The sequence below is a fragment of the Nilaparvata lugens genome, chromosome 1 (genome assembly GCF_014356525.2).
Source record: "Nilaparvata lugens isolate BPH chromosome 1, ASM1435652v1, whole genome shotgun sequence".
NCBI lineage: Eukaryota > Metazoa > Arthropoda > Insecta > Hemiptera > Delphacidae > Nilaparvata > Nilaparvata lugens.
In genome coordinates this window covers 80,747,919-80,761,532 of record NC_052504.1, presented here as the reverse complement: position 1 = coordinate 80,761,532, position 13,614 = coordinate 80,747,919, and the positions used below count along the sequence as shown (strand labels likewise).

General features: G+C 36.7%; 1 protein-coding gene across 4 annotated transcripts in view; it reads right to left on the bottom strand.

Annotated features, from left to right (window-relative positions):
• Positions 1 to 13,614, bottom strand: part of LOC111055656 (ephrin type-B receptor 1-B) — a 318,970-nt gene that overhangs the window by 58,896 nt on the left and 246,460 nt on the right. For all 4 annotated transcript variants that reach the window (XR_005573871.1, XM_039444682.1, XM_039444678.1 and 1 more), the window contains exon 4: positions 5,804 to 6,089. Coding sequence is in view for 3 of the 4 variants with exons in the window: in XM_039444682.1 (XP_039300616.1) it covers positions 5,804 to 6,089 (286 nt within the window). In the remaining variant the exon portion in view is untranslated. The remainder of the gene's footprint in view (positions 1 to 5,803; positions 6,090 to 13,614) is intronic.

The window sequence follows — 13,614 nt, the reverse complement described above, 5'->3', positions numbered from 1 at the left end:
GACGGAAGTCTTTAGAATTGTACAAATATCTTCCACTAAAAAGCTCAACAAACTTTCAAAGTTTCAGATTTCAAATAATCATTTTCTCATCAATACAGAAAAATTGAAGTGTAAGGAAGTTTGCAGGAGTTCACTAGCAGAAGTTGACTATTTAGTAACACATGGATTACAGAAATTTCCACAGACGTGGAAACATTGATTTTTCTTCTTCCTTTTTCTCCTCTTCTCTCTCCTTGCTGCTGGCTGTCCCAACACATAGGACTGTTATGTTCAATAAGTCGTTCCTTGTGACAGCCTGTAGTTTGTGGAATTCTTTGCCTGCTGAGCTGAAGCTAGTTGAGGGACATCGCCGGTTCGGCGCGGCTGTCTTTCGGTGGATCAGAGGTGGTGGACTCGGCTGGAATGCTCCCTAGCCCGTAATAATTTAAGTCTGTACGTGTGTGTGTGTGTTCCTCTCTTTCTTCCTTCTTTCTCTCTTCCTTTTTCTTTTCTTTCTTTTTTCCTTCTTCCCTTACTTCTACCGGAATAATCTAAGGATTTGGACTGAAAATTCTCAACTGTATTCACTTTTCTCTTCTTCCTTTGCATAATTCCTTTTACGTACTTAAATTCGGAAGGAGTTCAAGTTTTCTCTTTTTTTTATTATATTTATATTTTTTTTCTTGTTAATTTTTTTCTAAGTTATTGTTTTCTTTTACTTCAGTTCATGGTTTATGATGTTATTTTAGTTGTAACTTATAATTGTATGGAGGGTTAAGTGTAAGAGAGGGCCAGCTGCGCCCTAACTTCGCCCTCCTAGGTTTTTAATAAAGGCAGCGAGTCTATTCTATTCTATTCTTGCTTCCTCTTTTTATCTTTCACGTTCTTCTTCTTCTTCTTCTTCTTCTCCTTCTCTTCCGTTTCCTACGTAATACATCAATACATATTTGACTACACATGGAGCAATACTTTACGTTTACTGTGCAGAATAGGACGCGACTTGTTCAGTTGAGAAAGGCGTCTGAAAACCGGCGCAGAATCGCGACGCTGAGCACATCTTGCAAACGATAACAATAATCATGTTAATTCGAGAGGCGTCTCCGGAATATTACACTTCTATTTTCCATGCTATATCGCCTCTGAAGAGTTCTCGCTGCAGCCGAAATTAGCAGGCACTGAAGTTTTATTACCAACAGAACTGCTGCTAAAAAGGGAGGGAGCCTTTCTAATTCTTCCTCTCCTTCTTTCCCCCACCTCCTTGTGGAACCTTCTACCTTCGTCATTTTCCCCCTTTACGGCATGCTTCGTCTCATATTTTGCACATCGCACTATTGAAGAAATTGTGAACCTGTGTAGGGGTCGTCCACCCCATTTCTAGTGCCTCTGTGTAATACACCTTACGACAATACTCTCATACTTTCTTCCACACACACTCACTCTTTTTACATACCCTTCTTCTCTGTCTGTTTTGTTTCATTCACTCGCCCAATACTCGTTCCATGTAAATAGATCACTTGGATTCCCATCACCCTTCATATATTTTCATGTTTTACAGAACACGATTGTAACTCAAATTATTGTTACAAACAAGTAAAAGATGCTCTCGAATCAAATGATTTTGGAATTGAGTGTTACGTAATTTAATAATTTTCACTCAGTCAAGGATTCGATGCTCTATTCACAGTAGGACTGAGAATCAAGGTTTGTTATCCAGTTGGTTTCATTCAAGATTGAATCAACTGAGAAACTACTGTTTTTATACATATTCAATTCATATGTATATCATCATTATTTCTATTACCAATCAGTAGGAGAGTTGATAACTAAAAACTACAAAACCTCATACGTCCTTAAGATAGTTATTTCTTGACTCCTTCAACTGTTACGATTTACGATATATATGTATTGGAGACTTCTTCTGGAGTTTTGGAGACTAGGCTGACAATATTCCGTTAATAATATTAATCATGAATGTATTTTTCAAAAAATTCATTTTTGCACATTCACATTGCATCTCTTCACATTTTAATCTTGAACATCTTGAACTATTCCAGAACTCTTTGGTGCTACTTGATAAAAAAATGTCATAATAAATTATAACTTGGTATTTTATCATATTCAAAGAGGGATGTAGTTCATAATATTATCATCATCTTCACTTCAGGGATAAGGTTTATTAATCAACCTGTTCTGGTACCCATATCTTTCTTGGCCTTCCTACATCTCTTTTTCCGGTAGGTTTATAGTTTTGGACTTCAAGTGGCATACTTCCAGGTGGCATTCTATTCAAATGAATGCACCAGTTGCGTCTATTTTGTATAATTCTTCCATGCAGAGGAGCAACCGATAAAATCTGTCTTATATCAGTATTTCTGATATAAGTTCATAGTATTCGAATGATAACTTTGTTCAATGTATTCTAGCCTCAACCACGAAGTAAATAAACAATTGTTTTCATTATTTGTGCCTCTATTTTGCTATTATTATTTACTATTGCTGTGCCTCTACTACTCTGTGTATTTAACGTTATTCCTATTTCCTGAGCCTCAACATTTAGAGATTAATCAATTTTGAGAGATAATTAAATTTTCTGTTGTACCGAAGAATCTTCTACGAAATAAATTTGTCGGTAACGTCATTGTAGAGGTGGATAAATGAAGGCATTGTACAAGACGCCTGGGCGTTAAATTAGACGCCTGAGCGTTTTTCACGGGAATGAAGAAAAATTGCCCGCCTAGCAAAAGCCCTACATGAAACAATACATCAGCCTGACTCACGTCTGCCCTGCCTCCACCTTGTGCCACCTATTGATTGCTCGGGGCCCTGAGTGCCTCATCTCAACTAGCCTCACCTTTTTCAACCTCATCTAACCTCAACTCACGTCACCTCACCTCATCTAACGTGATACCTCACAACGCCATAACTATCGCAACCTTACCTGAGTTCCTAGCCATAACAGTTTACAGAAGCAATCTACTTTCTGGCAACAATTTTAAGGAATTGTCTTCAGGCACTTGACAAAGTGTTCACACGTATTTTATCATTTCGGAAACTTATCTTTGGAAAATATTTATACCAAAATGTAAGATACAGTTTTCCACGTTTTGATCATCAGTGTCGTTGGTCAATAAGCAATAATTTGTTGTGGTTTATTAATGTTTCAAGATTTTTATGATCAAAAAAATGACAAATATCAAGGATAGTATCGTAGTCGAAAGATGGCAAAGATGGAATATACCCCCTGATATAGGGCGTTTATGTTCCAAAATTCACTGTTAACTTGGGCCGAAAGTCCTAGTAGTTATTTTTCGTGAAGCTATGTGACGCTGAGTCTCTTTTCTGGGAATCTAGCGAGTGAAATGATAGTTTATGGAAATAGTTTACTATGGGAAAAGTGTATGTTTCATCTCGTTATTAAGGATCACAAATCCAATTTTGTCATGTTTTAGATGAAATCCGAACCAAGCCCACATGAATTGTGCATTAGGACCGATAAGCGATGATATTATGAGGCAGTAATTAGCGGTGCTCATGAACTCAAGTCCATAAATCGAAGCTATTTGACATGAAGGGGGATGGACTGGGGGGAGGGGTGGTTGGAGAACAATGCAAATGCAAGCAAGCAAGGAAGCGGTGCCCTCATAACTCCCATAATGCAATATAATGGACCCTCTAAACAAGCCCTGTGTGTGTAATGTGTAATGTTATCGCGTTGTAATTAATGTTGGCCAATCAATCTCCAGATAGGAGAGGCCTGAATGGAGAGGTAGCCAGTCTGGTAGCCAGAGCTGGTTGTGGGAGTCAGTTAACTCAGACAAATAGCAGTCAGTCACTGTGTGGACCGTCATTTGGTGTTTTAATGCTTTTTCCACATAGCTTTTTCTCGTCCAATTTTTTGTCACCGTCCTCAATGTCCGGCTTCGAAAATAATATTTCATCGCATTAAATAAATGGACTTTGTACCATTGTGAGAAAATGAAATACATATTTACTGTTTCGGACGCTTTTTTGTAGGTTTTAAATGACAGTCGATTCCGGATAGTACATAATCATAGAACATTTATAACTTTTTTTTGTTTGTATCACTACTAAATAATGACTTCTTTTTGGCTTACTACTATCAAAATTCGGAAAGGGAACAGTTTTGGGCTAGGCCTGTTTGTTCCTTTCCTAATCATGTATTTGATGTGTGCATTGGTTAATGTAATAGAATAAATAAATAAATGAATATACCATAACATGTGTGGAACTCCATCACTTTTCCATGATTTCATTAATTCCTATACGTTCATTATGCTGCTGGAAATCAAAATTTGGATAAAAACGTGGTCATTCGAGTTCAGACCTCCAGCTATTTTGGAATTTTGACTCTCTATTTGTATGTAATGATTAACAGTCATATACATTTGAATCTATTGGAGCTTACTTTTATTTCCCTAGTCTTCTATTTTTGAGGGTAAGAATGGAAATTTTCATTCTTAGATAATTCAAGTATCCCATTGCTACTATCTCCGTTTGCCATGTTCCATGTCTCATTAGGGTACTAGACTGTAGATTCGTCTCTTCTAGTCTCAGCATGCTATTAGCTACTATAGATTCGTTCTTTAAATCATCATCTACCTTCAAATCTCTCAAAACTTATTGCCATATCAATTGAAGTTATTGACTTGACATAATTTGATGTTTAATGTTTGTGTTTTAAATAGAAACATGGAAGTAAGGAAGTATTGACTGGTTAAAATGATTGTCGAAACTGGTGTCTAGGAACTTAAGCTCAACTAACACTTACGCGACTAAGGTCGAGAAGAGACTCAACTCTAGTCGAGAGCATGTGTTTTCAAATGGTGACGTCGCGGAGACTAGAATCGACTGGTCTGAGTCACCATTTGGAAACACATGCTCTCGACTAGAGTCGAGTCCTCTCTTCTCGACCTGAGTCGCGAAAGTGTGAGTTAAGCTTGAGCTATGAATTGTGTCCGAAATGAAATTAAAAAAGGTCCCTTTTACCCTTTACCCTAAAATTAAAATTCTATGTCATTAAATCGATAATATAAAAAAGGGAAGAATTGGCTTATACTCGTACGGGATAGGAAATTCACGAATGACGCATCATCACGTCTCAACTTATCAACTGATTAACTTAAGATTTTGCATATAAATTCTCAATTCACCGATGATGGTTATAGACGTATTTTGAATTCTTCAAGATTCAAGTAGGAGGTCGAGTTTTCAGTTTATCAAGTTTTCAATTATTTATTCATTTACATCTCTTAATACACAAATCAAATATATTATCAGAAAAGGACCAACAGGCCTAGCCCAAAACTGTTCCCTATCCGAATTTTGATAGAAGTATGTCTAAAGGTGCGTACAGATATACGCGCCGCGAACATCAGCAATTCACTTTTAATCAGCTGACTGTATTTTATACAGAAACGGTAAGATACAGATTTTAAATGCTTGGCATCAGCTGGTTTAAAGTGAATTGCTCATGTTCGCGGCGCGTATATCTGTACGCACCTTTAGACATACTTCTATCAAAATTCGGATAGGGAACAGTTTTGGGCTAGGCCTGTTGATACTTTTCTGATAATATATTAGATTTGTGTATTATTTATGAATAAATAATTGAAAACTTGATAAACTGAAAACTCGACGTAGGTTAAGTTGTTTCACTTTCAACTAAATTAGACCCTTGTGGAGCACGGGTTACCTGCTAGTTATAAATATTTTCTAAGATAATAAATATTTTAAACATAATTTAAAGATATACAGTATTATATTAGTTCACACCAATTTCACCCAAAAATAAGTTTAAACTCACCGATCAGCTTATAGCTATCGGGCTCCCATGGAGGAGGCTCCCGGGTGGCGGCGTCGAACTCATAGTAGAGCAGCGAGAATGTCTCCTTGCAGGAGAGCGCCTTGCCCGGGAAGTAGCTGCAGTCGCGGATGGTGAACTTGATCTCGATGTAGATGCGGTTGGCGATGCCGCGCTCCACGAACGGCGTCCATAGCCAGTTGTTGACGTCATTGTACGCCACGTCGCACACCACGTAACTCCGCCAGTTGATGCTCTCCTCGAAGTTCGTGTAGCTCTCTTCCACCCACTGCAACGTACAAACAAAACACACAAATTAGAAAACGAAACTAAACATTGAAGTGAATTGAATTATTGCTGCCTTTATTTGAATCCTATGAGGACGAAGTTAGGGCGCAGCCAGCCCTCTCTTACTGTTAACCCTTCCCTCTCTTACACACTATCTATTAAAAATAGTAGATGAATGGAAAGCGTATATTGTAGCATGGATTGAGGTGTGAATTTTCAATGATTAACAAAGAAAAGATAGAATTTTTATAAGGATCGATTAAATTACAAAAAACATTAATATTGTAGCATCAATGGAGATTTAAATTGGAAATGATTAACAGAATACAGATTATGAAACGTGATAGGGAAATTTTTTCATGTAAGAATACTAATTAGGGAACAACACATTGGAGATTGAAGCAGGGGTGCTGCCCACAGCATGTTTTGATGTCGCAAGTTGCGACATGAGGCTGAATTTTGGGGGGGATTTTTGGAAAAAACTAGGGAAAATGGGGGGGATTTTTCAATAAACAGTTTTTAAGTACCTAAATGGATACCAAATTTTAAGAATTTTGGGGGGGGGGGAATTTTGCAACATGAACTATTGGGGGGATGGGCACCCCTGGATTGAAGTAATGTGAATTGAATAGTATGGAGAAAAATACATGATACATTAATTGGAAAATCAATGAATTTAAAAAGGTTACAAAAACAATAGCCTAATAATATAATAGAAGAATGTATTTAAGTAGGATTACAATATTTGTGAATTGCTGATACTGGGTATAACATTGTGACAAATATAGAATATTATTCTATAAGCATGAAATTCCAAAAGAAGATAGAAAATTAACATCACTGTGAATTTTGAAGGGAATTACAACTGTGAATGCTTCAATGTGATGTCGAGTTGCACCAACACCAAAATTATATACCTTGAATCAATTAATCGACCCTAATTAAGATTGCATTGAGCTGATCCTGGATTAGAATATCGATCTGGCTTTGGTGTCAGCCAGATCAAGTGCTTGGAATAATTATACAGAATAAGGAGATATTAACTTGACGGATATGAAACAGTAGTCAGCGATATTTTCAGGAATTGGTAAGATTAAGTATTAGGACGAGTTCAATAGTTACTATATAATTATATACAATAGTTTAATAGAAGCCTACTATAGCACAAATGAGTGGAATATGAGTAATTCAGGGCGGGTGCATGATGAGAAAGTCCAGGAATCAACAAAAAACGGAGAGCTTCATCCGAATTAGTATAAACTGGGGAAGGGAATCGTAGCCAAAATGATAGCCGTTAATCAGAGATCAAATTATGATCAATGTTTGTGCAACGGACCGTTAATATTACATGTGCATCTACGTTTATCTCGTTTGTATTTAGCTTAGGCTCACTGGTACCAGCGGCGTTATTAGTATAACCGGCCTTATCAGATAATCTGCCGGCCGTGTAGGGGTTTAGGCCTCACCAGTTGAGACACAAATTAATAACGTTTCAAGAGCTGCTGAAGGGACACAGAGCAGGGTTTTGCGAGGATTCCACCCTCAATTACACGAAATGGACAGCATTATGACGATGCAGGATGCCACTATTCCCAACCCTTCTCCTCTTATTAAACCATGCTACACCAGTCTTCATAACGTCTGCGCTTCACAATAGATCTCTATTGCTTTGATAGTGCACTGTCCCTTATCTGAAAATGTCCCAAAACCCGCCTAGAAAGGGGTCCTTACCCTCATTTTGTCTAGGGGTTCAAGGGTGGTGGCCGATTTTCATTCACACCCTGCATACAGTGAAGTAAATACCAGTAAGATGAATGACCCTTGGACGGGTAATAACTTCCAGGTTCAAGTGGAAAGCGGGTACCCCTGTTTACAAACGACTAATTTTGTTTACTTTCCTAGTTGGGGATTTCATATTAAAGTGGAATCGGCAAACATCACGTCAGATCTTCTTATCGTTAATATATTGTGGTGACAATACAGTATTTTCCAGTTATCAGTGATGATTTAGTAGAATATTGTTATTTAATTTGGTTTTCAACTTATATAAATTCTAAATTCACAGTTTATATTTTGGACTCAAAATTGGACAAAACTTATGAAGTGATAAACATAACCTATTTTTGGACAATTTCTATCCAAATTCAGTGAAGGAACAGTTTTGGGCTTTGAGCCTGTTGATCCTTTCCCAATCATTCATAGTTGAGAATGATATTTTATCTATCAATGTATGAATAAATAATATTGTTTTCATAAATCATAATTCGCGAAATTATTGTGGGAATCGCATAAACGGAACAATGCTAACGCCATTTTTTTCATCTTGAGCTGAATTGAGAGTTCCACTCAGCGTATTTATAAGTGAATTCTTGTAGAACAAATTTTCAATACTATCTAGAATTGATAATAGGAGTGAATAAGGTGCACTTTCAGAGAGAAATACAAAAATTCTCAGAAGTATAGAAGTAGCTCAAAGTAGCTCAATTCCCACAATATTTCGCAAGATACTTTCCGTCTCATGATTGACAAATTATGTAAAGGCAAATATATGTAACTGATCCAATGTTTTACAGCGACAAGAATTTTGGTTTCAAATTGACTATTCGCTACAAACGATAACGCTCCACTATAAAAGAGGAGCCTGCGGTGGTTTTAGGCTTCTAAGTTCAAAAACAAAACAAATAAGCGTCGGGACGGACGCCGTTGAACCCTGAAACCCCCTTAGAATGACCAGTAGAATGGCAATGTGCTGTTCCTCCCTTCTGAGGGTTTGGTAATGTTGAGGCAGTTTTTAGGGTTTGGAAGGGGGGTTAAGCTGAGTTATCACACCCTAGGGTCCCCCGCCTTACAGTAGAGAAAATGAGAGAGGTTTTCAGGGTACGGTAACATTAGAAGTTGCGTAGCGCTTTGCAGTAGTGTGGTCGTATATGTCCGAAATAGAGAACTAGCCATGTGGTTTCTGCTGTTTGATTCTTCGCCTATAATACAGCCTACCCGCTACAGAGCGAAATTTTGCTTTTTCCTCAACAGAGCATATTGAATATAATTATTATTTAACGAAAATCCTGAATAACTGCTGTAAATCACCCCGAAGACTTCTGCTACTGCAGACATTGACAACAGGGTTAACAGCTAGATGGAAATTCGATGAGAACTACTATCCAAAAATTAGTTGCCAGCCCGGGAATCGAACCCGGTACCTCCCAATTGCTAGTCAGGAATGCTTACCCTTACACCAAACTGACAATCTCTGGATAGCAGCGCTCATTTTATACGAAGCCATAGCGGCCAACCAGTTACAGATGGAATTAAATAGAGAATGCATTCATAGTAGATAGTAGTTCGCATCGAATTTCCATCTAGCTGTTAGCCCTGTTGTCAATGTAAGCAGTAGCAGAAGTCTTCGGGATGATTTACAGCATTTATTCAGGATTTTCGTTAAATAATAATTATATATTAATTAGCATTTGAATAAATGCATTCTCTATTTAATTCCATCTGTAAGAGCATATTGACATATTTGTGATTGACGTATGTGCGAGAGAGAAAGAAAGGTGAAAGGAGCAAAAAAGAGACAGGATAAGGAAATAAATGGTACGAAATAGAGCAATGATGGGAGAGGAAAATGGAAATTGGAAGCGAAATAGTAGAAGTAAGGGTGGAAGATGATGGAGCAGAAGGGGAAAGAAACGTTCAGAAGAAAGAGAATCAAAAGAAGGAGAAAAACGGGGTAATGGAAGAGAGGATATGAATGAGGAGAGGGTGAGGATATAAAGGAGATAGAGGTAGGTGACAAATTATTGATCATCCCATTTTCAATAACCTTAAGTGATTAGCTGGAGTAAGCATGCTGATGTAGATGCAAAGAATATTATAAGGCACCAAAAACAATTATTCCAAAACAGAGAGATGTAAGCAATAGAACAAGTAAGATATATTAGCAGAGATAGATGAGGGAGAATTATGGAACAGAGATCCTTGAGGAATTCCAGAGTATTTTGCGCTGAATTGCAGCTACAGAAATTATTGATGTAATGCTGGAGCTCTGAGATAATTTAAAACAGTTTCCAAAATTAGGACAGTAATTGCATATTTCAAAACTGGCGCTGCAAACGAAATTCTCAAACTTTGAACAAGAAAAGTTGAAACTATTTGGCTCTAGAAGCATGAAGATAGAGGGGGATGCGTAGGGAAGGGAGGAGAGGAATGGACGAGAAAGGAATAGAGAGAACTTGTTAGATAACAAAGAAACTTGGCTGATAAATTGTGTCGTTTGTAAAAGTTTCAAAACTGGATGAATGAAACTAATTTTCCTCCACTCGAGTTCTACCTTATCGATTCAAGTTGAAGAAATTCTGTAATGAGCGAAAAATTGAAGGCCATTTCGAGAAAATATTGCAATTCCTTACTAATGAGTCTACAAGAGCTTTACCGCGGGACTCGAGAAAATTCCGTAAATTTATCATGTTAGTCATCTTATAGAGATTTCCGAGTAGCATTAAAATATGTGGGTAAGTCCTACTTATATATTCCTATAATTAATTGAATTTATAACGAAAATATTGAATAAATAGAGCCTGCGATAAATATAACCTCTTCCTTTTATTCCTTCAATTCAGTAATTACAAATACAAATTCTAATGGATTGGAGCCAAGAATTCAGAAATATGAAGATTAATTTGAAATGAACTGGTTAAGTAAAATTAATGATATTATAGGGTATTGGAATAACTATAATAATAAAATTTATCAATAATTGAAATTAGAATTGAGTTTTATCCTTCTTCGTTCACGAAAATGGTGCAACAAAAATATACAATCAGTATGAAGAAGGCTCCTCACATGAGCTGATACCAGTGGTTGAGGAGCGATTTAAATAATAAAATTGAGAGAATTTAAAATCGCTTTTGCTCAGCGTTGTTCATAAATGAATAAATGAGACTGACACTCACACTCTTATCAAATTTCAAATTATGTTGTAATATTTATCCTCACATAGAGAAATATATCTGACATGAATGGATTTCATTGATTTAATCAACACAATGATTAATGTAGGTTCATAATACTAATACTGTGAATTTTATATACCAAGCTTAACACAGTAATCTGCCAGGTTCTTTTTCCTGTTGATCATAAAGGTTACATGCAATAATTACAAGAAAGGTCGTAGTCACAGTAAACAGGCAGTTAGCTCATACAAAAAGATTGCAGACCATACTCTGCTTCTTCTTTTTAGTCGTTTTCCGTCTTTTTTCAACTGTTCTCAAGCTAGTGGTTTACAGGTAGATGAAATTTACGACATGTCAGAACGTCACAGACGGAACCAGCACTAACCTCTCATCAACTTGTAATTAATTTTCTAGCTGAAAAGAAGAACAAGCACAGAGAGGATTGATGGATAGAGAGGGGAGAATGTGATAAAGACGAGAGTGAGAGAGGGAGTCGAGAAGGAGGAGAACACGAAAAAACGGCTCTCAACTAGCAAGACAGAATAATTGAAATGGTTCTGAAAAAATCGTAATGAGTCGTGAATGTCTGCATTGTCTTGAATACCAACCAACCAACATTCAAGACCTAGAAAGTGAAAAAGAATAAAAAAACGGAAGAAGCAAGATGACACGATGGGGAAAAAGAAAGAGAAAGTGAGATGGAAAGAGTTGCTTTTAAAAATGTAAATGACTATAAGGAACACCATTACCTGAAAACAATGGTGAATGAGGGCATTAATTTTATTACAAAGTGTCTTGTTGTCGGGGTCTGACGAATTTAGAAGAGTGATGTTAGATTAAAAATTCTTAAATGTTCAACACACTATTAACACTTCTACATAGATCAAGAATTAAGGATAGTTGTCATTGGTAACTTATCCCTTTTGACACTTATCATCATACTTGTATTCAAATGAATTTCTAAGAAAAATCAAATGGTTTGATCCTTTGATAGCAACAAGTCACGAAGTTGAAACCTGTTGAGGAGCTGGAATGACCAGTGATGTTCTAATATCTTCGAATTATTATTACGAATTACGGAATATAACATGAATGATGAACATTCCAATGATTAGCAGCTCAACTTTAATATTCGACAAATTTTATCCCATTGAAACGAATTCCATTCTTTATGCCACTGTGCATAAATACTGAATACCGAGTCTAGAACACACGTGTGGACACGAACACGAGTGGAGAATAACATTTCTTAGTTCATACACATAATGTAATTGATTCATTTTTTTAAAGACAAATTCATCCAAACACCACTTGATACTCATGAAGAATTGGTTGCCTTCACTTCCCAACTTCGGACTAATAAGTGATATGGGGATGTTTCATAAACGATTCTCATGAACGTACTTAGGAATTTACTAGCAATCAGTAACAGACACCAATCAGAACAATTCCATAGTTTGGCTACAAGACAATCAATCAAACATAGCACAACATTTTACTCGAAAATTGTTTATATATATAAGGAACATGAGACTACTCTTTTCAAAATATTCATTTTATTACAAGCTCATCACTGGCTATCCTTTACAACTACAGTACAAAACAAATAATATACACGCGGATATAGTAAAGCTCACGAACACATCTGCAATATAACATATTCCATCATAATTATTCAATGTCAACATACATGCATTTTGACCACCATATTTGACCACTGCCATAATTGACTATCATATATTAAAAGCCTGCGGCTATGCCAAACTAATATCTGCACATCGTTTGTGTAGTCCAAGCCCTCATAACATAATAATGAATATACCGCATAGAGCATCATAAACATATTCTGTTTATCATATTCAGCATATATGTAGCAGTAGGTCGAGAGAGACGATGAGTAATAGGAATGAGATAGCAATATGATGGTTCCAAAAGAGGAAGTGAGGAAGAGATATAAAAGAAGGAACGAAATAAGTACACAGAGGGGGGAAAAGGCCCAGGATGTAGGAATATGGAGAAAGAAGGAGCGCGACTATATGTAGTGGAATGGCTACATCAGAATGAGTAAGAGGAGGATGCAAAAAGAGTGAGAGAGAGGATGCTAAAGTAACAGAGGAGGAGTGAGAAAATCAAGGAACAAGAAAATGCAGAATGGAATGGGGAAATAAGAGTGAAAGGGAGTGAAAAGCCTGCATCCACAAGCCCTGAGGGAGATCTGTACAGGACAGTGTTATTAGTAAAAATCTGCCGTCCAACTGAGTACGTTAACATGCTTTTCTCCTTCTCTGAGACATGCTTTGCAACCACAAGAACGGAGACCATAACAAATTGGAACAGGACTAACATACAACTGACCACTAGAACAAATATATTTGAACTAAACTACCATAGAGCTGACGAATTCGTTGAAAATTTAATAATGTAGTTTATACAAAGGAATCAAAAGATTTCAACACAAAATTTATGCATTCATGATTCATGTTCATGAACAATTGAAACAAATTTGAGTTTCTTGACATTGTCAAAGTATTGCAAAAGCGAAAAGGATCCAATAAAAAAGTGTATGTTATTTCA